The sequence below is a fragment of the Rhinoderma darwinii genome, chromosome 1 (assembly GCF_050947455.1).
Source record: "Rhinoderma darwinii isolate aRhiDar2 chromosome 1, aRhiDar2.hap1, whole genome shotgun sequence".
NCBI classification, from domain to species: Eukaryota; Metazoa; Chordata; class Amphibia; order Anura; family Rhinodermatidae; genus Rhinoderma; species Rhinoderma darwinii.
Genome location: NC_134687.1, coordinates 647,387,816 through 647,415,559, shown reverse-complemented (window position 1 = coordinate 647,415,559; position 27,744 = coordinate 647,387,816). Strand labels below are relative to the sequence as shown.

At 40.3% G+C, this 27,744-nt stretch overlaps 2 protein-coding genes across 2 annotated transcripts in view; one reads left to right on the top strand and one right to left on the bottom strand.

Annotated features, from left to right (window-relative positions):
* The window catches only part of LOC142664889 (oocyte zinc finger protein XlCOF7.1-like), a 34,602-nt gene extending 32,048 nt beyond the window's left edge, over positions 1-2,554 (top strand). The window contains exon 6 of the mRNA XM_075844346.1: positions 679-2,554. Coding sequence (XP_075700461.1) covers positions 679-1,655 — 977 coding nt within the window. The 3' untranslated portion in view covers positions 1,656-2,554. The remainder of the gene's footprint in view (positions 1-678) is intronic.
* The window catches only part of LOC142658374 (uncharacterized), a 130,459-nt gene that overhangs the window by 74,582 nt on the left and 28,133 nt on the right, over positions 1-27,744 (bottom strand). The gene's annotated exons all lie outside the window — the stretch shown is intronic.

Genomic DNA, 27,744 nt, shown 5'->3' with positions numbered 1-27,744 from the left:
CTCACAGGTCCTGCATCGTGTCAGACGAGCGAGGACACCGGCACCAGAGGCTTCAGTTGATTCTGCAGCAGCATCGGCGTTAGCAGGTAAGTCGATGTAGCTACTTACCTGCAAACGCTGATGCTGCTGCAGAATCAACTGTAGCCTCTGGTGCCGGTGTCCTCGCTCGTCTGACACGATGCAGGACCTGTGAGTGACGTCACAGCGTGATCTCTCGAGAACACGCTGTGTCTGCACTGCCAGAAGCTGGGCGTTCTGAAGAGAAGTGGATGATACTTCTCATCAGAGCGCCCAGCTAGTAAAAGTATTAAAAACGCCCCGATGTACGCACCTAATACACGCCCACTTGGACTTTTACTTTTAAACACACCCACTTGGACTTTTGCAAGCCTCATTTGCATAACTACAAAAATGGTCATAACTTGGCCAAAAATGCTCGTTTTTTAAAAATAAAAACGTTACTGTAATCTACATTGCAGCGCCTATCTGCTGCAATAGCAAATAGGGGTTGCAAAATCTGGTGACAGAGCCTCTTTAAACTTCTCCCTCCTGCTTGATCCACTTCTGGCTTTGGCTCAAAACACTGCATGTGCGTTTCAAGCCTAATATGAATGTTATACATTTTTCAACTTTTGTGTTTTGTAACAAAATCACACAATACATTTTTAATCCTAACAGAAAATCCCACTACGAATTCTGAGGGAAACTTCACGTTATCGATCAATTATAAAGTAGAAGATGAAGGTATCATGCAGCAGACTTCAGGAGAAAACCTCATTACCATTAATGTACATCCAGGACTTCACAGTACAGATCTGTCATATAATTTCACTAATCACGAGGAATCTTCTACTGACCAATCACAGATAGTTACCACAAGTACAATTCAGAAAGGGGGTGAAAGCTTTCAATGTGGTGAACAGTGCACAAAATGCTCAGGTCATTTTACAAACAGAAGAATTCACACAGGAGAGAAGCCATATTCATGTTCAGAATGTGGGAAATGTTTTGCAGTTAAATCAAGTCTTGTTAGACATGAGAGAATTCACGCAGAAGAGAATCCATATTCATGTTCAGAATGTGGGAAATGTTTTACAGATAAATCAAGTCTTTTTAGACATATGAGAAGTCACACAGGGGAGATGTATTCATGTTCAGAATGTGGGAAATGTTTTATAGATAATTCAAGTCTTGTTAGACATGAGAGAATTCATGCAGTAGATAATCCATATTCATGTTTAGAATGTGGGAAATGTTTTACAGATAGTTCAAATCTTTTTAGACATATGAGAATTCACACAGGGGAGAAGCCATATTCATGTTTAGAATGTGGGAAATGTTTTACACATAAATCACATCTTGTTAGACATAAGAGAATTCACACAGGGGAGAAGCCATATTCATGTTCAGAATGTGGGAAATGCTTTACAGATAAATCACATCTTGTTATACATGAGAGAAGTCACACAGGGGAGAAGCCGTATTCATGTTCAGAATGTGGGAAATGTTTTAAAGATAAATCAAGTCTAGTTACACATGAGAGAAGTCACACAGGAGAGAAGCCTTATTCATGTTCAGAATGTGGGAAATGTTTTACTACTAAAGGCACACTTAGAGCTCATCAGAGAAATCACACAGGTGAGAAGCCATTTTGATGTACTATATGCGGAAGATATTTTACAAAGATATCAAAGTTTGGAACTAAGTGTTTGGTAGATCCAGGGTAATTCCACCCAAAAAAATAACAAACACCAAAATTATATTTATTGGAGGTCAACTGTGACCAGAATCTATGATGGAAAAGTATTGTGGATATAAGGAAGAAAAGAAGAGCCCTGTTTACTTACAAAGCAGAGAAGCTGAATTGTCACCATGAACCTTGCTTCTTATTACTATATTCATAAATTCCCCCACACGGCAGGAGAATCCAGACTGACCATAAGGACAATGTAAACTTTTTGTTTTTAACATAAATGGACGTTTTTATATTTGACATTCATTAAAACAGTATAAAAAGATGAAGATCATGGAATTGAACAAAAAGAACACAAAAACAAATTAACTTTGCAATTAGATCAAATAAAAAGTCACAGATAATTATTTATTTTTTCTTCATAAAAGTAAATGTCATAAGTGTATTTATCACTACCTTAAAGGGAACCTGTCACCAGCATTTCACCTATTGAACTCTATTCACCCCTCGCTAGCTACTGCTGTCAAAAGTTCATTGGCGTTATCCCCTCTCCTAAACTTTTCCTCCAACCGTAAATAACGGTCTGCAAACATTTTGCGCCTCTTATCGTAATAATCCGGCAGTCTCATTCGTTCCTCTTCTTACACCCGTCCACCACTGAAAACTGGCCCACCTGAATGCTATCAATTAAAAGTAAGCTGATGATTTTTCACCCACTTCTACCAGGTACTGCTGGTTTAATAGGTGAAATACTGGTGACAGGTCCCCTTTAACCCCTATGTAACCAGCCTATTTTAGGCCCTAATGACCAAGCTATTTTTTTTTCTTTTCGTTTTTCTATAGTCGCATTCAAAGAGCTATAACTTTTTTATTTTTCTGTCGACATACAGTGAAGGAAATAAGTATTTGATCCCTTGCTGATTTTGTAAGTTTGCCCACTGTCAAAGACATGAACAGTCTAGAATTTTTAGGCTAGGTTAATTTTACCAGTGAGAGTTAGATTATATAAAAAATAAAAAAAAACAATCACATAGTCAAAATTATATATATTTATTTGCATTGTGCACAGAGAAATAAGTATTTGATCCCCTACCAACCATTAAGAGTTCAGCCTCCTCCAGACCAGTTACACGCTCCAAATCAACTTGGTGCCTGCATTAAAGACAGCTATCTTAAATGGTCACCTGTATAAAAGACTCCTGTCCACAGACTCAATTAATCAGTCTAACTCTAACCTCTACAACATGGGCAAGACCAAAGAGCTTTCTAAGGATGTCAGGGACAAGATCATAGACCTGCACAAGGCTGGAATGGGCTACAAAACCATAAGTAAGACGCTGGGTGAGAAGGAGACAACTGTTGGTGCAATAGTAAGAAAATGGAAGACATACAAAATGACTGTCAATCGACATCGATCTGGGGCTGCATGCATAATCTCACCCCGTGGGGTATCCTTGATCCTGAGGAAGGTGAGAGCTCAGCCGAAAACTACACGGGGGGAACTTGTTAATGATCTCAAGGCAGCTGGGACCACAGTCACCAAGAAAACCATTGGTAACACATTACGCCGTAATGCAGTGCCCGCAAGGTCCCCCTGCTCAAGAAGGCACATGTACAGGCCCGTCTGAAGTTTGCAAATGAACATCTGTGTTAAGGATCTGCCAGGCACAGCTTCTGTATCTACGCCCATAGGTAATCAGTCTGCACCTGCTTCTAAGTCGGTGAGACTGACTCCATCTTCCACCGCTCAGGATGGCAGGCTTAGGAGTGGGAGAGCCTATCACAGCCTGGCCAGACGGAGCTAGCTCCCGCCCTCGGTCTATTTATACCTGCCTTTCCTGTTCCTCCTTGCATGTGATTCTTCTCATGTGGTTTCCTGGCCCTGCTGCAGCTTCTTGATCTATTTGACCCTGCTTCATATTGACCCTGGCTTACTGACTACTCTCCTGCTCTGCGTTTGGTACCTCGTACACTCCTGGTTCGACTCGGCTTGTTCACTACTCCCCTGCTCTGCGTTTGGTACTTCGTACACTCCTGGTTTGACTCGGCTCGTTCACCACTCTTGTTGCTCACGGTGTTGCCGTGGGCAACTGCCCCTTTTCCCTTGCTTCTGTGTACCCTTGTCTGTTTGTCGTGCACTTATTGAGCGTAGGGATCGTCGCCCAGTTGTACCCCGTCGCCTAGGGCGGGTCGTTGCAAGTAGGCAGGGACTGAGTGGCGGGTAGATTAGGGCTCACTTGTCTGTTTCCTTACCACCATCATTACAATCTGGATGATTCTGAGAGTGATTGGGAGAAGGTGCTGTGGTCAGATGAGACTAAAATTGAGCTCTTTGGCATTAACTCAACTCGCCGTGTTTGGAGGAAGAGAAATGCTGCCTATGACCCAAAGAACACCGTCCCCACTGTCAAGCATGGAGGTGGAAACATTATGTTTTGGGGGTGTTTCTCTGCTAAGGGCACAGGACTACTTCACCGCATCAATGGGAGAATGGATGGAGCCATGTACCGTCAAATCCTGAGTGACAACCTCCTTCCCTCCACCAGGACATAAAAAATGGCTCGTGGCTGGGTCTTCCAGCACGACAATGACACGAAACATACAGCCAAGGCAACAAAGGAGTGGCTCAAAAAGAAGCACATTAAGGTCATGGAGTGGCCTAGCCAGTCTCCAGACCTTAATCCCATTGAAAACTTATGGAGGGAGCTGAAGATCCGAGTTGCCAAGCGACAGCCTCGAAATCTTAATGATTTACAGATGATCTGCAAAGAGGAGTGGGCCAAAATTCCATCTAACGTGTGCAAACCTCATCATCAACTACAAAAAACATCTGACTGCTATGCTTGCCAAGAAGGGTTTTGTCACCAAGTATTAAGTCTTGTTTGTCAAAGGGATCACATACTTATTTCTCTGTGCACAATGCAAATAAATATAATTTTGACAATGTGATTTTCTTTTTTTTTTTTTATATAATCGATTTCTCACTGGTAAAATTAACCTAGCCTAAAAATTCTAGACTATTCATGTCTTTGACAGTGGGCAAACTTATAAAATCAGCAAGGGATCAAATACTTATTTCCTTCACTGTAACTGTATGAGGACTTGTTTTTTTGTGGGATTAATTGTACTTTTTAATGGCACTATTTTGGGGTACATATTTTTTGATTAACTTTTATTAACTTTTTTTCGGGGGAATAGAAAAAAAACCTGAAATTCCGCCATTGCTCTATGTGTTTTAAATTGACGCCGTTTACTGTGCGGCATAAATAACACATTACCTTTATTCTATGGGTCGGTACGATTACGACGATACCACATATGTATAGGTTTTTTTATGTTTTACGACTTTTGCACAATAAAAACACTTTTGAACTAAAATTATTTGTTTTTGCATCGTCGCTTTCCAAGAGCCGTAATTTTTTAATTTTTCCGTCAACGTAGTGATTTTTTGGGTTTGTTTTTTGCAGGACGAGACGTAGTTTTGATTGGTACTGTTTTGGGGTACATGGGTCTTATTGATTAACTTTTATTATGACTTTTTGGGGGGCAATGGAAAAAAAATTAAATTTTGCCATAGTTTTTTGCGGGGTTATTTTTTTTATACGGTGTTCACCTTGCGGTTTAAATTAAATATTACACTTTTACTAAATAAAACTACTTTTTATGGAAAAAAAAAATGCAACTGCATATCCTAGATGAAACCTCACTAACGTTTTGAAGAAGTGGTAATATTATATCCCTGTCCCACGAGTCCATGCCTCTTTTAATATACGACAATATCTTGCTGGCCTTTGAAGCAGCTGATTGATATTGCATGCAGTTATAAAGTTTATGGTCTACAAGTACACCCAGAACTTCTCAACAAGTGACTCCCCCAGTGTAGATCCCCTAGGGCATATGATGCATGCAGGTTGTTGGTACCCAGATGCATTACTTTACATTTATCTACATTAAACGTAATTTGCCAAGTGGACGTTCAAACACTTAGTTTGTTTAAATCCGCTTGCAATTCACGAACATCTTCCATAGACTGAACATTACTACATAGCTTGGTATCATCTGCAAAAATAGAAATAGTGCTGTTAATCCCATCTATATCATTAATAAATAAGTTGAATAATAGTGGTCCCAGCACGGAACCCTGGGGTACACCACTTATAACCGGGGACCATTCAGAGTAGGAAACATTGACCACAACTCTCTGGATACGGTCCTTGAGCCAATTCTCAATCCAATTACAAATGATACTTTCTAAACCTATAGTCCTTAATCCCTTCCCGACATTTGTCTTAAGTATACGTCATGGAAAGCCAGTGCTTCCCGCAAAATGTTGTATACTTACGACAAATGTTTGGCACCGGCTCAGAAGCTGAGTCGGTGCCATAATCGCCAGATCTCAGCTGTATCTGACAGCTGACATCCGGCTGTAATGGCTGGGACCAAAATTAGCTTCGATCCCCGCCATTAACCCCTTAAGTGCAGCGCTCAAATGCGATCGCTGCACTTAAGGTGTTTGCAGCTCATCGGAACCCCAGTAATGAAATTGCCGGGGTTCCGGTGGCTGCAATGGCAACCGGAGGCCTAATACTGGCCTCCCGGTCTGCCTAGCACGGAAGCCGGTCAAGATCCGCCCGGCGGCGGAGCCTGATCGGCTTCCGTAGCTGCCGGCAAGATGGCGCCGGGTCAGGAGCTGATCCGGCGTCATCAGCGGTGGAAGTCAGCTGTATGTTACAGCTGACATCCACCTGTAACGGCAGGAAACGGAGCTAGCTCCGATCTATGCCATTAACCCCTTCGATGCAGCCAATCAGGACTGGCGACTGCTACTATGGCAACAGGAGACACAATGGTCTCCTGCTCTGCCATTACGGAAGCCGATTTAGGACCAGCCGGGAGGCGAAGCATAATCAGCTTGCTGTCAGTGAATGACTGACAGATCTAATACATTGCACTACATAGGGAGTGCAATGTATTAGAAAAAAATAAATCTGACAGTTGGACCTTCAAGTCCCATAGTGGGACTTGAGAAAAAGTGTAAAAAAAGTATAAAAAAAAGTGTAAAGAAAATAAAAGTTTCAAACCAATAAAAGTTTGAAGTAATAAAATAAAACACAATCCCCCTTTTACTCTTATCAAGTCCTTTATTACTGAAAAATAATAATAAACCATACGTATTTGGTATCGCCGCGACCGTAACGACCTGAGGTATCAAATATTATATTATTTATTGCACGCGGTAAACAGCGTAAAAAAAAACAAACTTTAAAAACGTTACCAAAGTTTCTGTTTTTTGGTCACTTTGCCCTACAAATATTGGAATAAAAAGTAATACGTGATACGTGCTATCCAAAAATGGTACCTATAAAAACTATAGCTCGTCCCGCAAAAAACAAGCCCTCATACAGCTCCGTCGACAAAAAAATGTAAAAATTATGGTTCTCACAACTTGGCGACAGAAAAAATACATTCTTTTTACAAAAGTAATTTAATTGTGCAAAAATTTGTAAAACATAAAAAAGTCCTATAAATTAGGTATTGCCGGAATTGTACTGGCCCGCAGAATAAAGTTAACATGTCATTTATAACGCTTGGTGAACGCTGTATAAAAAAAAATTAAAAAGCTGTGCCAGAATTGCGTTTTTTTGTTTACCTGGCATCCCAAAAAATAGGATAAAAAGGTGATCAAAAAGTTGCATGTACCCCAAAATGGTACCAATAATAACTACAGCTCGTCCCACAGCAGACCAGCCCTCATACCACTACGTCTATGAAAAAATAAAATTAGTTAAGGCTCCAATAAGTCAGGAAATAAAAAAATATGCGGTTGTGCCGGCCCGAGGGGAACGTTTCTTCTTTTTCAAGAGGCGATTTATCTAGGACCTAAAATTAGGGAACCAGGACGGGGAGGGCCCAAACATATCTACTAGAAGCGAGGGTACCAGGACAACACTTCCCAGCAAAAATTCCCCAAACTGCAAAGGTGCGGATTATGGACCAAAAGGGGCATAAGAAAGGACGCCATATATCAGTGCGACACCGGCCTGTGCAGAAAGGATTGCTTCACAGTGTAACACACATCTATGGATCATTTTATTATTTTTTTACCCCATTATTATACCACCTGACTATGCCCCTGATGTACTCTGCCCAGCTCACATGTACCCCCACATTATAAATGGAAACACCAGCAATACTCAAACAAAACTACTACCAAGCAAAATCCGCTCTCCAAAAGCCAAATGGCGCTCCCTCCGCTCTGAACGCTACAGCGTACCCAAAAAGTAGTTTACTTCCACATATATGGCATCGTCATACCCGGGAGAACCCTGTTAACAATTTTTGGGATGTGTGTCTCCAGCGTCATAAGCTGGGCATGACATATTTACCAATGAATTGTATATCTAGGGAAAAATATAAATTTTTAATTTGCACCATCCGCAGCGCAATCATTTATGGAAAAGACCTGTGGGGTGAAAATGCTCACTACACTACTTAATAAATGCCTTGAGGGGTGTAGTTTCCAAATGGGGGTCACTTCTCAGGGGTTTCTTTTTATTATTTCACATCTGAGCCTCTGCAGTTGTGAACCAACACTTTGTAAATCGCCAAATTAGTCCTCAATTTGACATGGTACACTTTCACTCCTGAGCCTGGTCGAATGTCCAGGCAAAAGATTAGTGCCCCATGTAGGGTGATTCTAAAACTAGGAAACCCAGCGTAATAATTAGAGAGCTGTCTTTTCATGGTGGCACAAGCTGGGCACCACATATTGGCATATCTATGGGAAAAAATCCCATTTTCACTCTGCAACATCTAGTGCACACTAATTTCTACAAAACACCTGCAGGGTTAAAATGCTTACTACACCCCTAGGTAAATGCATTGAGGGGCGTAGTTTCCAAAATTGGGTCACTTCTGGGGGGTTTCCACTGTTTTAGGCTCACAGGCGCCCAGAAACCAATCCAGCAACATCTGCACTCCAAATGGCGGTCCTTCCCTTCTGAGCCCTGCCGTTTGCCCAAACAGCAGTTTATGACCACATATGGGGTATTGCCGTACTCGGGAGAAATTGCTTTACAAATGTTGGGTTCTTTTTTTCCTTTATTTGTTGAGAAAATGAAAAAAATTGCGCTAAAGCTACGTCTTATTGAAGAAAAAGGATTGTTTTTATTTTCACTGCCCAATTCTAATAAGTTCTATGAAACATCTGTGGGGTCAAAATGCTCACTACACCCCTAGATGAATTCCTCAAGAGGTGTAGTTTCCTAAATGGAGTCACTTTTTGGGCGTTTTCATTGCTTTGTCCCGTGAGGGGCTTTGCAAATGTGACATGGCCTCCGCAAACCATTCCTGCTAAATGTGATCTCCAAAAGCCAAATAGCGCTCTTTCCCTTCTAAGCCCTGCCGTGTGTCCAAACATCCGTTTATTACCACATGTGGGGTATTGTTTTACTCAGGAGAAATTGCTTTACAAATTATACGGTGATTTTTCTCCTTCAGTCCTTGTGGAAATGAGAAAAAATTTGCTAAACCTACATTTTCTTTGAAAAAATGTTGATTGTCATTTTCAGGGCCTACTTCCAATAATTTATGCAAAAAACCTGTGCGGTCAAAACGCTCACTATACCCCTAGATAATTTCCTCACGGGGTGTAGTTTCCAAAATGGGGTCACTTGTGGGGGGTTTCCACTGTTTTGTCCCCTCAGGGGCTTTGTAAATGTGACATGGCCTCTGCAAACCATTCCTGCTAAATTTGAGCTCCAAAAGCCAAATAGCGCTCTTTCCCTTCTCAGCCTCGCCGGGTGTCTAAACAGCCGTTTATTACCACATGTGGGGTATTGTTTTACTCGGAAGAAATTGCTTTACAGATTTTGCGGTGCTTTTTCTACTTTAGTCCTTGTGGAAATGAGAAAAAAAATCACTGAACCTACAATTTTCTTTGGAAAAATGTAGATTTTCATTTTCACGGCCTACTTCTAATAATTTCTGTAAAAAAACCTGCGGGGTCAAAATGCTCACTATACCCCTAGATAATTTCCTTGAGGTGTGTAGTTTCCCAAATGGGGTCACTTTTGGGGGATTTCCACTGTTTTGGCACCGCAAGAGCCCTTCAAACCTGACATGGTGCCTAAAATATATTCTAACAAAAATAAGGCCCCAAAATCCACTAGGTGCTCCTTTGCTTCTGAGGCCGGTGCGTCAGTCCAGTATCACACTAGGGCCACATGTGGGATATTTCCTAAAACTGCAGAAACTGGGCAACAAATATTGAGTTGAATTTCTCTGGTAAAACTTTGTGTTATAAAAAAAATTGTATTAAAAATTTATTTCTGCAAAAAAATATGAAATTTGTACATTTCACCTCTACCTTGCTTTAATTCCTGTGAAATGTGTAAAGCGTTAAGACATTTTATAAATGCTGTTTTGAATACTTTGAGGGGTGAAGTTTTTAAAATGGGGTGACTTTTTGGGGGTTTCTAAAATATAAGGCCCTCAAAGCCACTTCACAACTGAACTGGCCCCTGTAAAAATAGCCTTTTGACATTTTCTTGAAAATGTGAGAAATTGCTGCTAAAGTTCTAAGCCTTGTGATGTCATAGAAAAATAAAAGGACGTTCAAAAAACGATGCCAATCTAAAGTGGACATATGGGTGATGTTAATTAGCAACAATTTTGTGTGTTATAACTGCCTGTCTTACAAGCAGATACATTTAAATTGAGAAAAATGCTAATTTTTGCAATTTTTCGCTAATTTTTGGTGTTTTTCACAATTAAATACTGAACATATCGAACAAATTTTGCCAGTAACTTAAAGTCCAATGTGTCACGAGAAAACAATCTCAGAATCGCTTGGATAGGTGAAAGCATTCCGGAGTTATTACCACATAAAGTGAAACATGTCAGATTTGAAAAATGAGGCTCTGTCAGGAAGGTCAAAAGTGGCTAAAGAGGGAAGGTGTCATGATTTTTTTTTATCATATTGCTTTTAATATAATATTTTCAAAAATGTTATTTAATTGTGTTCTCATGTTTTACTTTTTAATGTATTCTTACTTTTACTTCTCTATGGGGGCATGCTATTTTTTTTTTCATCTCTGCGTCGATTAACGACACATACAGAGATGCTATACGGCACATACAATCCCATGGAGAATTCGAACGGGAGCCGTTCCATTCTCAGTTGCGTGCGCCGTCAGTGTGGGAACGGTGCATGCGCCGATCCCACACAGACCAAAATGAAGCTCGTTCATAGAGCAAAATCCGGCGCCATTTTCATCTGGACCGGAAGCCGCTGCCGGACAGTAAGATGACGACTTCCGGCCATATGTTCAACGAAGCGAAGGCGCTAGGAAGAGAAGTGTAGACCAGCGGAGGCAGCGGCAGGAGTAGGTAATTTATGTTCGTGTATGATGTGTGTATTATGTGCGTGTATGTTCGTGTGATACTGTCTGCGGAGCCCTGTATCTAATCGGAATACTATTTTTTGTCACGTAATCCTGTATATGGTCCCTCAATAGCCCCTCAAACATTTTCCGCACGATGGATGTTAAGCTTACTGGTCTATAATTACCCGGGCGAGACCTAGAGCCCTTTTTGAAAATAGGCACCACATATGCCCTGCGCCAGTCCCTTGGCAGTATACCAGTCACTAGAGAATCTCTGAATAATATGAAGAGGGGGACAGAAATAACTGAACTAAGCACTTTAAGAACTCTAGGGTGTAACCCATCTGATCCCGTGCACATTTATTTTATTTAGCTTGGAGCACATCTACATTCATCCAATTCAGTATATCAACTGATATATTAACAGCACTGGCACCGGCTGCATCAGCTGCTCTTTCTTCTGTTGTATATACAGAACTAAAGAACCCATTTAGTAACTCTGCCTTCTCTTGATCTCCTGTGACCAACTCCCCATTACCACTATCAAGGGGTCCTACATGTTCAGACCTTGGCTTTTTTGCATTTATATACTTGAATAATTTTTGTGGATTTGCTTCACTATCTTTGGCCACCGGCCTTTCATTTTGTATTTTTGCCAATTTTATGACCTTTTTACAGATTTTACTAAGCTCTTTATCATTTAAAAAGGCTACAGCTATACCCTCAGATTTGTATTTTTCAAATGCCCTTTTTCTGTCATGTATTTCCCTTTTTACAGACGGTGTAAGCCATGTGGGGTTTAATTTTAGTCGTTTATACCTGTTACCTATAGGAATAAATTTTGCACTATAATTACACAAAGTAGATTTGAATATCTCCCATTTATTATTTGTACCGTTATTTGACATTAGTTCTTCTCAGTCCCTGGGCTTCTTAAAATCACGTGTTTTTGCCCTCCCAGCCTGTGTTTGTTTTTTGCAGTATAGGTAAAATGTAACTATATTGTGATCACTCTTACCGAGGTTTTCACGAACATTGACATTCCCAACAAGCTCTGCATTATTAGAAATGACCAGATCCAACAGAGCTTCACCTCTAGTCGGGTCTTCCACAAACTGGCCCATAAAATTTTCCTGCAAGATGTTGAGGAAATTTCTCCCCTTTGCAGTTGAAGCCGAACCATGACCCCAATTAATATCTGGGTAATTAAAATCTCCCATTATCATTACAGTATCCCCCCCGTGTGCTACCCGCTCCATTTGTTTATATATTTGACCTTCTATCTCTTCAGTTATATTGGGGGGTCTATAGATTACACCAAAAGTAATTTTTTCAGTGTTTACCTCCCTTTGTAATTCCCCCCACAAGGTTTCAGACTCCTCACAATCTTCACCCACTATTGTCTCTTTTACACTCGCCTTCATATCACTTCTCACATACAGACATACACCACCACCTTCATCACTTCTCAGATAGACATACACCACCACCTTCATATCACTTCTCAGATAGACATACACCACCGCCTTTATATCACTTCTCACATAGATATACACCACCGCCTTTCCTATTTGTCCTGTCTTTCCGAAACTGTGTAAAACCCTGTAGATTTACAGCCCAGTCGTGTGAAGAGTCTAGCCATGTTTCAGCAACACCAACTATATCTATATTTTCCTCCAGTACCAAGGCCTCCAGCTCCCCCAATTTGCTTGCTAGGCACCTGGACATACACTTTAACTTGCCTTTCAATTTTTCACTTTCAGTATCAAAAATGTGATTTTACATTATTTGGGCATTTTTATTTTCACTGCTGTTATGTAACAAAAGGATCTCCTTATCCTTTTGTCTAGTCCTCTCCCCACAGTCTGTTTCTCCCCCCCACCAATATAGTCTGACCCCTCTCTAACCTAACTACCCCTTTATTTTCTACATTGACCTACATTGACCTCCCTCCTCTGCCCTGTGGTCGAGCATTATTTCTGAGATCGTGTCGATTGGGAGTTCTACGAAGGACTACTATCAACAGTACTGTTGCTATCTTTTACTATTGTTTTCTACTATTGCTCCTGTATTATTGTAATATATATGCTTCATACTGTTTTTTGTTGTGATATATATTTGTCGAATTTAATATTATGTATTGGTTCTGGTCATTCTCCATCATGGGATTGTGTGATAGATGTCGTGTGGCATCCTATTTTTTTATTATGTTTTACTCACCTTCATCTATTTTTCTTCTTTGGTGCCGCTTAGTGTGGCAATTTTTTCTGGTCATGATTATTGGCCTTTGCCACTCATATATATGTAATAATATTTTTCTATTATTACCCTATTTTACATTCATGTTTATTCACTTATTTATTCATTAATTTTTCTTTCACTATTTATTCACGTGTTTTTATCTTCACACTTTTATTTTTATTTTGTTTCACATATATTTTCTCATATTTATATATTGCACATCACTTATATATTTTCTTGCCATGTGATGATTTGTCTATATATTTGCCCCACTAATCCATGACAGTCGACATGTAGATGTGTTGCATCTACGTTTTTCTAACATATATGTCATATATCGTATGTGCTATTCTTACTGAATGCCTATTAGCTTTTCCATATTTATAATCCCCTTTATTTCGGCTATGCCGTTTTTTGATCAATTTCCCTTCCTGGCGCCTCTGTATGTTTATTTTCTTCACGGCTGTTCAGCTGGCGCTGACTGCGCATGCGCCGATCTTGCCACATCTCTCAGTGCTGCTTTGTATATGCGTTGCCGTGACTATGGACATTTTACATCATGTCCGGTCATTATGCTGATCGCAGCGCTCGCGAGATGTGGGCGTGTTCATCATGGCAGGGCTTCACCGACGCTTGTCAGCTGTTTTGAATATTCTCATTACGGACGCACCATTCGTGTCATATATATACCCTGGCTGTTTTAACTTCTTTAGCCTCCTGACGAAGCCGCAGACGAAACGCGCGTCGAGGCATCTCCTGGGGTGTTCCTATCCCGTCCAGTTTTGTTTTGTTTTATTTATGTTTATTCAAAACAATATAAAATTCCAAACAAGTAAGGAATAAAGAAAATACAATTATACACATATTTTTACATTTTCCTCCTACTCCCACCCCCCACCCTCTCAAGACCGATCTTGGTTAAAGAAACAAAACAAAAAGAACAAAAATTCTTACCACTCTCCCCAATAGGTTTTACAGTGTTTGCCTTGATTATAGATTTTCTCATATTTCATTATCATTTTCACATTATTTACCCAATAATTAACCTCCGGTGGGGAGCTAGATATCACTTTCTAACTATTAGTAATTTTGAAATAAATAATAGTCTTATTAATGCAAATTTTTTTTCCTTAGAAATATTTAATTCGGAATCATCACCCAGCAATACCAGTTGAGTTTGAAACACTATATCTGGATCTATTTTTTCCAAAATGTTTTTAAAAATTCTATCCCAGTAATCAGCAATCTTAATACAATTCCATAACATGTGCAAATAGTTTGTCTCCGCTGCACCACATCTGGGGCAGTTAGAAGCTTTATTAATAGAGAACTTACTCAAAAGGGCTGGCGTATAGTAAAGCCTATGTATCAAATTGAACTGAATAAGCGGATGGTTCATGCTTATCGATACTTTACAGATATTTTGAAATATTATGTTCCAATCAAGAACACAATCGTTATTCAATTCCATCTCCCATTTTATAACACAATTGCATTTTATTTGCCTTAACTTTATTTCCATCAGGGATTTATATAACCTGGAGAGAGGTTTTTTTTTCACATTTGTATTTTCTCAGTTTTTAGTAAAAGTCATCCATACTCTTTATTGAGAGGATTGCCATCTTTAGATTTATCAAATGCGTGCTTTAATTGGATATAGGAGAATCTTTCCTTCTCCGTCAAGTCAAAATCAACTGATAATTATTCCCATGTTTTGATTTTTCCTTCTTCCATTATATCTAGTACATATCTAATCCCTCTAAGTTTAAACAATGGTAACTCTGGGATAGCCTTACATTCTTCTATATTAAAGGGAATGTGTCGCAAATTAAACCTTTTTTTTTTTTTTAAGTGTCGTTACTTATTGCTATTATATTTTTTAAGTTTTTTGCTGTATTTTTTTTTTCTTCAATATGGTGGAAAATGTAATAATAATTAGACATGTTTTCCTATGTCGGCCACCAGGGGGAGAACTTACCAGAATTACAGCAAGGTGAATAAGGCAAAGCAGCCTGACTCACAGCTGCTGTAAATGTGGGAGGGAATCTCACCCCCCCCCCCCTCCCACAAGCCTGGAAAAGGTGTCTTCAAATTGCTAAGCAGTGTCTGGCAGCCATTTTGGGTGTGATTCTGCAGCTGGCAGAAGTTATAGGACACACCAAAAGACTAAGGGTATGTTCACACGCTTACTAAACAAAGGGAAAACCACTCCTGATTTTCAGCCATTTTTTAATGAAACTTACGTTTTTTACGGCCGTTTTTGGAACTGTTTTTGTATAAAGTCAATTAAAAACGGCTCCAAAAACGTCCCAAGAAGTGATGTGCACTTCATTTTGGTGGGCGTCTTTTTACGTGCCGGTTTTGGAAAACGACCACGTAAAAAACGCCCTGTCGGAACAGAACGCCGTATTTCCCATTGAAACCAATGGGCAGATGATTGTAGGCGTTCTGCTTCTGATTTTTCAGCTGAGAACACTGCGTGTGAACATACCCTTAGAATCATGAAAGTGAAGTGAATGACTTTTCAGTTGACAAGTTCACACACTGTGTATTTGACACTTTTTTTTTGCACATTTTACGTGACAAAAACCACATTAAAAAAAATGCTTGATTACACTTGATTTTGCGTGTTTGGTGGATTTTGTGTGTGTGGGGGGGTGCTCGCCACTGATTCTTCAAAACAGCTGATAAGCGGCTATGAAGTATCAGGGGCGCCCGTGCACACTCCGCTCTGCCCCACACACACACACACGGGAAAAGTCTTACAGGGGTCGTACAGGAAAACATGGCGCCACACCTGTCCTCAGGTCGTGTGTGGTATTACAGCTCTGTCCTATTCACTTCAATGGAGGTGAACTGCAATACCAGACACAACCTGAGGACAGGTGCGGCGCTGTGTCTCCAATCCGGACACCCCTTCTGTCCTGAGATGACCAGACGGGGGAGGCGGGTGTCAGAGCCACCCACCGCCATCACTGCAGACAGAACCACACAATTACGGCATGAGGGCAGGGCTTGTCCTGAGTGCACTGTCTCTTGTTATGGACAGATTTATAGTCACATGAACCCCATCTGATGAACCGGTAACCTAGGTCCAATCACATAACAGAGGGGGATCACCAAAAACACTGTGCACCCTCAGCCCATCCATCCAGCCCTTTCCTGGTTATATCTGCTTCTAGGAAAGCTGGGTGACCACCATTACCCCCTCCTACTGGAGTATGTTTATGGATGTGACTAATGAACCTCTCACACTCCAGTAGGAGGGGGTAATGGTGGCCACCCAGCTTTCCCAGACCCCTGAATGGTAAATCTCTCTAGTTGTGCTGAGACTGTTTGGGAATATGACTAATGAACCTCTCAGTCTCAGCACAACTAGAGAGATTTATCATTCAGGGCTTTCCCAGTACAGTTGCATCATGTGTCCTTCATACAGGGGGGGGCGTTAGGGGGGGGTCCCTTTGGGGGGGGCCCGTCAGGGGTCACAAGAGCGGCGGTCTGTGAGATAGAGAGTGGGACAGACAGAGACACACACCTTACCTGCAGTGCAGCTGGTCTTCATGATGGCGCCTGCTATCTCCCTGCAAACAGCTGCTCTGCTGTGCGACTCTGACCTGCATCTGCACAGGACAGAGCCAGAGAGCAGAAGCAATGGAACGGCTCCCGTTCATTGACTCCTATGCACTGTAGCTGCCGTATTCCATCTCTGTACGTGTCGTTAATCGACACATACAGAGATGAAAAAAAAATAGCAGCCCCCATAGAGAAGTAAAAGAAATAAAAAAATAAAAAGTACAAACACAAAAACACAAATAAATAAAATTTATTTTAATAACATACTAAAAAGCAATATTATATAAAAAAAAATGGTTTTTTTCGTGACACCTTACCTTTAAGAGTGTGCCATAACGGGGAAAAGGATAAAAAAACATTTGGACCAGTCATATTTCTTAAACTGTTCCAGCATTCATGCAGGAGTTGTGCGGTCAACACGTTTTCCATAACTCCAGATTTTAATTGACCAGATTCTAACACCTTATAAATATCTGAAAAGCGGCCTTTAATGTTAGTGATCAACCATTGTAAGAACTTGACGTTATCCCATTCTTGTGTGTATTGTAATTGTGCTGCTAGGTAATATACTCTAATATCTGGAAATGCTAGTCCTCCTTGTTCTCTTGAAGGACATAAATAGTCTAGCTTAATCCAAACTCTCTTCCTTCCCCAAATCAGGTTATTAAAGATAGTTATGATTTTCTTAAAATATTTACCTTGTATCCACACCGGGGTAACCCCAAAAACACATAAAAGTTTGGGGATCAACACTGTTTTAATCAAGACAATTTTCTCGGCTTTTGATATTGGCAATTCGTTCCATATTCTTATTTTTTTTCCATTTCTTTTATAAGGGGGAACAAATTAGAATCCCAAACTTCTTTTATATTATTCGATATTTATATACCTGAATATCTAAAGCTTTCTCCTGGATATATGATTCAAATTTTTGTTTGTAGTTCTAAATCACTTTTATCTAGTGGCATTAATATGGATTTTTCCCAATTGATCTTTAGACCAGAATAGAATCCAAATCTTTGAATAATAGATATAACATAATCCAATTTTTCTTCCGGGTTCGTAAAAAAATAAATAAAAGGTCGTCAGCATATAAAATTATTTTATGCTCTTCCCCCCTAGCTCCAAAACCCACAATATTTCCATCCTCTCTGATCAAACAGGCGAGAGGTTCCATTGCCAATGCAAAGAGTAGGGGAGAAAGAGGACAACCCTGTCTTGTGCCCCTACTTAAATTGAAAAATTCTGCGTTCTCACCATTTATATTAAGGTTTGCTCTAGGACCATTATATAATAATTTAACCATTCCTATAAAAGATTCTCCAAAACCTTGCTTTCTCATGACTGCCCATAAATAGCCCCACTCCCCTCTGTCGAATGATTTAACTGCATCAAGAGACAGAATGGAGTGGGGGGCCTCTCCTGGTGTAACTTGAATATTCCCAAATACCCGACGGACACACTGGTTTACCGTTCTACCAGAAATAAATCCCTGCTGATTACTATGTACTACAGTAGAGATTACTTTAGCCAACCTTCCCGCCAACACGTTGGCGAAAAGTTTAACATCCGTGTTCAACAGGGAAATAGGTCTGTAAGATTCCATTCTTTCCGGGCATTTACCTGGTTTAAATATCAAAGATATATTAGCTTCTACCATTGAACTTGGCAATCTGCCCTCTACCAGTGCCGAACTCAATGTTTTTAACAGGGCTGGTAATAGTTCTTCCCCAAATGTTCTATACAGTTGAAATGGGAAACCATCCAAACCTGGAGCTGTATTTCCTTTAACACTAGTGTGAAGGATGGTTTATTTGCTTATATTCTCTGTATGAAATTACATTATGAATTATCAAGCAGGATGCCGAATTACTAAGATATTTTGTTTCGTGCAGCAGCCATCTTGTTTGGAGTTCCCATCTTGGTTCTTTTGTAGTGAATAGGAAAGTCATTGTTCCTTTAATACAAGTAATGTTGATTTTGTATGTTTTATCTTTGACCTTTGGTTCCCATACGAAGCTTACAGCGAAGGAACAGGGAGTGAGAAGGGAGGGTGGCAAGTAGGTGTGTGCCGGGAGGCTCCCCCATCTCCACGGGAACATTCTGCCCAAGAGAGATAAGGCCCCCTGCAAACCTAATGTGTGACGAATTATAATGATGTATCTGGGATGTATTTTATTGTATGCTTTGTACTGAATAACAAATATTGTCACATGGTCTCTGATTGGTTAACCTCAAGCCTGCACCCCTTCTGAATTTCAGTATTACAGTTTGAGCTTGGAAATAAACCTTCAGATGAGTATTTTGAGCATATCAGCAGCGTCTGTGTGTTTTCTTCTCCTCTCTCGATATATAATCGGTGAAATATCCTAATTGGGATACTGAATATTGGGGCCTGGCCTGAGAGTCTGTTTGGACTCGTATAAATTTCAGTCTAATATATTTTGAACCATTGATTTCCACGACAGTAATGGTGCCGATAAAACCCGGGAGATTGCATGTCTGATAAGCTGTCACTGGAGAGGTCTGGCTTTGCATCTGTGAATTACAAAAAAACCGCGGTAGGTAAGGAGCTTATTCTTACACCATTCACACATGTATTGCGTAAGCCTTGGAATATAGCTGTCAAACGTCACATCTTTTGGACGTGGCCCCTTATTCAGCAGTGGATTGAAAGATGGATCCAAAAAGGTATGTTGAAGCTTTTTGTGATGAAGGATTGCAGGTGTGTACTTGATCTTAAACTGTTGATATGAAAGACATGAGAGAATTTTTGCCAGCAATTACATTGTTAACCAGAAAAAATTGTGAGAAGTGTAAGACCCCCCCTTTGGAATGCATTGACGTAGCGCATGGCGGAGAGAAGTCGTAACTCACATGTGAAAGAATTGAAATTAAAATATTGTAGTCTGGACAGTAAGAAAAAAAACTTGTGCTTGCTTCTTTGTTGTAGTGTCATTTGTTATTTAGTTGTGTAAAATTGTTGAGGATTAATAGTTGTTCTGTTACTCATTTGTCTGGGATTATAGTTGGGAGGTACTGACTGTCTGTAGGTGAGAGAAAAGTTGGATAGTTGTGAGTAATATCCTGTAGTACCACAGGGGCTTCAATGGTTAAGTCCTGATAATGGAGAATCCAGTGCAACAGGGAAAACTTTGAATACTGTATTAGAAAATAGTTTATATCTTTCTAACTCACTGCCAGCAAGTAATATTGTGTGTAAGTGTCCTTAAACCAGTTGTATGCATTGCCAGACTGGCATAAGGTGGGAAATCAGTACAGACTGATTTCTAGCACATGTGATAATCCGGCATATACACTTTGATGTAAAATAACATCCAAGTAATTAAGTCTGTAGTAGAATAACATCAGACCGCTGGATTGCATATTGTTGTAATATAACATCCTGTATTCAATGAATGACCCTGACACTTACCCCAGGTGCCACCTGTGTCATAGTAGTAATTACAGTGAAGGACATTGGTATTTGCTCACACCCAGAGCCCCTAAAGAAATCATCACCAACATACATAACAGGCCCCTAAACTACAACACACAGAGTGAACGGCTGAGCGGGGAGGATAACATATCTGTTACCAAATAGAATTTGAATGTGAAACCATTGCAAAGTGCTAGAGGAAAAAGTTTGGGATATATGATACATCACGGGCTGTATGAACCGAAAGACACACCCGGCAGCAAGTGTTCTGCATAAATGAATGTGACCAACTCCTGCTTGAATCAATGGAGGTTCATGAATGTCGATTGTGTTGAAGAATTTGCTCTTGCAATTGTTGATTGGCAGCATTTTGTCTGTTCTTGATGTTCAATACAGTGAGGGATCAGAGGAAAGGGGACCCTACTGCTAGAATGTCTGGAGGAACGACTTTTGATATCGTATTGGTAAGACAGTCTAGGAGATAGACTGGTCTGAGATATCTGTCGGCAAACGTGGCCAGTTTGCCTGGAGGTGGGGGATTTACCGGAAATCACCCTACTGCTCTCCGACCATGGGGTCAGGAGGAAGTGAGACAAAAATGCTTTGGGGCACGGGTCCCGGCCATCATTATAGTAGAATGAGCAAAAGGAGCTGGGGCTTTAATTGTATGTGAAGGCAAAATAACACACTGTAAAAAAATTGTTGAAGAGGCTAGCAGCTGTAAGATGGATGTTTGCATGTGATAAATAGAATGGTTTGTGGAAGTTAAAAGGACAAAGTAGGTGATTACAGGTGGTTACAAGTAAGTTGATGTGTGAAAGAACAATTTAAATACAGGTGTAAATTTTTTCTTGGAAGAGTGAAGAAAACGGAGCAGCCGGGTACATTGCAGTGACTAATGTGGGTCAGAACGGGGGGAGTGTAATGTGAACAGGTGTGATGTGACATCTGTGTGATGTGTGTAATGTAACATGTCTGAAGTTTGAAACTAGTGGCCACAATATAGCAGATCTATATTGTATGTTCTTATCTTTAACAGCAGTAATGTCTAAAATTTTTAGTGTTTTGTGTATGGGGTTAAAATCAGTTCCACTCCTTAATTGAATGTTTCTCATCTTTGTGCACGCGCTGTCGTCTGTAACTACACCAAGTGAGAAAAATATTACAGACCGCTGGATCTGTTTGTAAAAAGATAAATGTTACACTGCATATTTATGTGTTATGATGCGATAAGATTTAATGTTGGAATGTTTTGATGTTGATTCAAGTAAATTAAAATACAGATATTGTGAGACACGGGGTCTTGAAAATGTATGTGCCCCAACTGTTCCCTATTTTTATGTATAGTTTATTGGTTTGCAGTAATTAATATTATCAGATATATTATTTTCTGTGTTATTGAATAACTAATTACAATTGTTTTTGTTTTCACACATGAGGCACGTGCTATGGTGCTGCCTAAAATGTTATTTTGGAAAATGTGAGATGTTTTACAGGTAAATGGTTGCGTCATTTTAAAGATAAAATGTATTTTTTGTTCGAGGCTGTTGTGTATTACAGGGGGTTAGACAGAGTGCCCAACCTTATTATGTTGACATGTAATTTTTAACCCTGCTACATTACTTTCGCAGAGTCCAAATAGGAGGGAATGGTGAAGGGACTGATCAGGTAGTTTTGTTTTGTGTTTTATTTTGTTTTGAATTAATGAGTTTGGTTCTAGGAGGTCTACAAAATGTTTATGAGACCCCAATGAGTAATCCAGATTAAATGTGTATGTCAGTAACCTAGATTTTGAGGTATTTCTGTGTAGATGGTTCCAGATCCTTCCAGAACGGTGAATATGGCACTGGGTATGCTGTGCTGTAGGCTCCACCCAATATGAGGTATTGCGTAAAAGACCATCCCCCTCCAGCAAATTTACACAGGAGGCGAGGTGACGTCACCCACAGATGAGTCTTTACAAATTTAGATGGGGGAGAAGGCAAAACAAAAAAAAAATTGTCTGAACATTGTTTATGTTATGCCAGATTTCAGTAACATAATTTGTTTGTTTTTATATTAATCAGGTATTTACAGGACCTGATGGGGTGGGATTTACAAGTGTTCTGGATTATCAGATGAATGTGGAAAAATAAAACTCCACCCTTTTGAAATGTTCTATCTATATGTGACATGGGTTTCCAATGTAAATTTGTAATGTAGAGATATTTCATCATATACAGTATGTACAAGACAGGATACGAGGCACAAGGTAAATTATCCAGAAACCACTCTCACCTTCTTGTTCATCTCAAGGAGCAGAGCTAAAGGTGCTCGCTGAGGCTTGTAACCTGGCAGAAGGTAAGACAGCCGACATTTACACTGACTCTAGGTACGCTTTTGGCATCGCCCACAATTATGGGCCAATTGGTAGTAGGAATTTTATTGGATCATTGGGTAAGCCAATTGAGAGAGCAAGAGAAGACAGAACTGACAACAAGAGTATGTGCAGCCAGGTATCAGTAAATTGGCTTATCCCTGGATACAATAATGCCACCGCTAAGTTTGTAGCAGCCTGCATGATGTGCGCACTGCATGACATAGGTAAAACATAAAAGTTACATGTGAAAAGTGCAGCCCGGCTAGATTACCCGTCCCAGCGACTGCAGAATATACAACTACCCGAGGTAGAAGTGTACGACAATGTGCTTGTGTGTGTAGACCTGTTCTCAGGGGGGGCCTGAAGCCCGGCCGGTATCTTCAGGGGAATAGTTTTTATCTCAAGTATTGAACTGGTGTTTGTACAATGATAAGATGACAGCAGTTCTCCAGATGCTATCCCAAGGTTAGTTTGTTTAATAACTGTATTTAAGAAGTGTTGTGGGAATATTAAATACTGAGGTTAAGTTTTATGGAAAGTTCTGGATCAGCCTTAGCATTGGACTATTGGAGGCGTCAGATAAAACGGTACAGAGGCGGAATATTCCCATTTGAAAAATTTTTTATTTATTTATTTTTTGTTGTTGTTATTGTGAAAGGAAAATTGTGTGCAGTGTATATATATACACACACACACACACACACACATATATATATATATAAATAAAGAAGAAAAATGAGTTTGCAGTATCACTTCTAGTTATTGCTCAATGTGAACGTTTGATGTAAAGATGTTATTTGTTAAAGTTTTTTTTCTAATTAATTATTTGATTAAGATCAATTAATGATTATACAATGAAAAAGCTTGTTCTCCACAGGAAGAGTCCAACTGGGAGCGGAAGGCGTGAGAACCAGATTCTAACAGAATGTGGACGGATAAGGGAAGGTGAACCGGTAGCACCCAAGACACTCTTGATACCACTTGTATTGATGGCGTGACCTCACATATGCTCCAAGACTGCAAGGATCGTTTTGGTAAGATCTAATTGGTATGTCCCAGGCTTTACAGCTGTTGCTGGTAAATTCTGTTAGAGCTGTTTGATTTGCCTACAGAACAGTCCTGGCAGACCGGTGCCAACCTTATCATACCCGCCTCCCACAAAGAGAACCGACCTTGAGAGGCCTTCCCATGCAATACAAATTAGAGTAAGAAAAATTGGTTTGCGACATTTGTAAGATAAACATGTGGAATCTGTGTATATTTTTGTAAGTTGGAGATGTTCCAGGCAATCAGCTCAGATCAAGGTACAAATCCTGCTGAAAAGAGTAACACCAAGTTCAAATGAAATGTACCCAATAATTACACATCTTCTAGGTGTCATGTCCATTGGAACAGAGAAGTTTTTCTTATATAAAGCGGTTTGTTTGATTTAGTTTAAAGGGCCTGACATTGTTATTGTATGTACTTAGAACAACTTTTATATTACGTAGATGTTATCACCAGATTAGTATTTATTTTAATAATTGACAAGGGTTGGGGGTCCCCTGCAAGTGCCAGTAAATATGAACTAAAAGACTTTTAACACGATGAACTCCATGACTGAGATGCGGCAGGCGCAGCCGGAGCCAGTACAACGCGTTTATCATGAACTGACGGCAGTGTCACAATTCCAAGCAGCCGCCCAGACAAGTAACTTACCGGAGGAAGAGGACAGATGCGGAGGGTTTGTGGTAGTCACAATAAAACTCCACTAATCCGCCTACGTGGGATCTCACCCCAGGCTCACAACATGAAGTGCTATGTACAGCCCGGTGACGTATACTAAAAGAGACGGTGTCAGACAGATGAGAAGGACCAAACCAAGTCCTGATGACATCAGCAAAGTTCAAAGTAAAGACCAAAGACCTCAGTGAATCCGTCAGCAGCATCCAAGTGTTTTAATCAGAAGACAGGAGAAGAAGAGGACGATGATGTACAGGACTTGTCAATACACTGGTGGCACCCCATAACCAAACCGGACCTTGGTGATGGCATCATATTAGTTGTGGCCCTATTGATATCTGTAATTTAATATGAGAAAAAGGGGGGTTTGTGAAGGATGGTTTATTTGCTTATATTCTCTGTATGAAATTACATTATGAATTATCAAGCAGGATGCCGAATTAGGCTGGGTTCACACGACCTATTTTCAGACGTAAACGAGGCGTATTATGCCTCGTTTTACGTCTGAAAATAGGACTACAATACGTCGGCAAACATCTGCCCATTCATTTGAATTGGTTTGCCGACGTACTGTGAAGACAACCTGTCAGTTAAGCGTCGTCGTTTGACAGCTGTCAAACGACGACGCGTAAAAATACAGCCTCGTCAAAAGAAGTGCAGGATACTTCTTTCAGACGTAACTTGAGCCATTCTTCATTGAACTCAATGAAGCACAGCTCAAAATTTACGGCTGTCAGAGAAGCCTCGCAAAATGCGAGGAGCTTTTACGGCTGAAACGAGGCAGCTGTTTTCTCCTGAAAACAGTCTGTCATTTCAGACGTAAAAGCCTGCTACCGTGTGCACATACCCTTACTAAGATATGTATTATGTGAAAGTGATTATAATAATGTTTAAATGATTTAGTTTCGTGCAGCAGCCATCTTGTCTGGAGTTCCCATCTTGGTTCTTTTGTAGTGAATAGGAAAGTCATTGTTCCTTTAATACAAGTAATGTTGATTTCGTATGTTTTATCTTTGACCTTGGTTCCCATACGAAGCTTGCAGAGAAGGAACAGGGAATGAGAAGGGAGGGTGGCAAGTATGTGTGTGCCGAGAGCCTCCCCCATCTCCACGGGAACATTCTGCCCAAGAGAGATAAGGCCCCCTGCAAACCTAATGTGTGAAGAATTATAATGATGTATCTGGGATGTATTTTATTGTATGCTTTGTACTGAATAACAAATATTGTCACATTGTCTCTGATTGGTTAACCTCAAGCCTACACCCCTTCTGAATTTCAGTATTATAGTTTGAGCTTGGAAATAAACTTTGAGGAGTATTTTGAGCATATCAGCAGCGTCTGTGTGTTTTCTTCTCCTCTCTCGATATATATCGGTGAAATATCCTAATTAGGATACTGAATAATGGGGCCTGGCATGAGAGTCTGTTTGGACTCGTATAAATTTCTATCTAATATATTTTGAGCCATTGATTTCCACGACAGTATAGATAGAAAAAAAGATAGATTGTATAGATATAGAAATCTATCTACCTTTCTATCTTTTATTATATTAGAATAGGCAGGTAGGGAATATATAATTCTATATATTTATCCATATATATATATATATATAGCAATAGCGGTTTATTTTTTCGTTAGTGGTAGTGTAGAGATATATATATATATATATATATATATATATATACACACACACACACACACACACCAGTTAGTTTGTGTTTGTTTATTTAAAAAAAATTGTTTGTTAATTAGTGTTAGTGACATTATGGTGAGGTAGTTTTTTTTTAATGCTGAGGAGGCATACGCCATGCTGTGGTCAGAGGCTGAGACCGCATCAGAGATGGCGTCAGAGATAGAACCTCTTGTAGGCAGTGATGATGATAGCGTCACTTCAGGTTCATCTTCAGGGGACGTTATCCCTGGCGCAGTTGAAACTGCAGAACATGGAAGCGCAGGGCCTAGTAGCGCTGTAGCACGAGACAGCCTGGTCCCGCCAGGTCAGGCTCTTGTATGGGCACCTGCTCCATCTTTTGGGGATAGAATCCACGCATTTACTGCCCCTCCTTGCATAACTGTGGACAATACAAATTTTATCCAAATGGATTACTTCCATTTATTTATTACTGACGACCTCCTAAATAACATTGTCCATGAAACTAATTTATATGCCGCTCAGTATAAGGCAGAAACCTTCATCCACCCATGCCAGAGATTGGACGCCCACCAATTTGCAGAAATGAAAAAAAAATTTGGGGCTCATCCTAAATATGGGTATTGTCAAAAAGCAATCCATTAGGTCTTACTGGTCAACAAGACCCGCCCAAGCCACCCCAGTGTATTCTGCAGTAATGCCCAGGTTTCGTTATGAGACAATAATGAGGTTCCTCCATTTCAATGACAATGCACAGGCCCCCCCAAGTACCGATGCAAACCGTGATCGGTTGTTCAAAATAAGACCGCTAATAAATTCACTCAATTTATTCCTGCAACTTTACACCCCTGAGCAGAATGTAAGCATGGACGAATTCCTCCTCAACTTCCATGGAAGACTTAGCTTTCGCCAAGATCTACCTTCCAAAAGGGCAAGATATGGCGTTAAGCTTTACAAATTGTGTGAAAGCGGGTCAGGATATACCACCGCCTTCAGAATTTATGAAGGGCGGGACCGCACAAGAAATGTTCCTGGATGCCCACCTGATCTTTCCACCAGCAGTAAGATAGTGTGGGAGATAATACAGCCTCTGCTTCACAAGGGGTACCACCTGTACTGCGATAATTTTTATTCCAGTGTGCCCCTGTTTAGGCATTTGCATGCTGCAAGGACTGGGGCATGTGTTACCATGCGCAAAAACCTAATTGGTTTTCCGCAGCAATTAGTGGGGAAGCGCATGGTAAAGGGGGACACCTGTGCTTATGCATCTGAAGAATTGCTGGCGGTCAAGTACAGGGATCGCAAAGATGTGTATGTACTAAGCACAATACATACCGCAGAAACAGTGGCAGTGAGGGAAAGAGGGGCAACATCAGACAAGCACAAACCAGTGAGCGTGTCCGAATATAACAAGTACATGGTGGGGTGGTGGATTTAAGCGACCAGGTTTTACATTTACATTTAGTAAAACGCAAAACAAAAACCTGGTACAAAAAAGTGGCCATTTATCTGTTACAGGTGGCAATCCACAATTCATTTGTGCTCTATAAAAGAGAAAAAAAAAAAAAAAAAAAAAGAGGAAGACACATACCTATATTTCCAGGAGAAAATGATTGAAGGCCTCATTTTTGACGTTCAGGACATCCGAGAATGCCCCCAGTCTGAGGATGTCAAGCGACT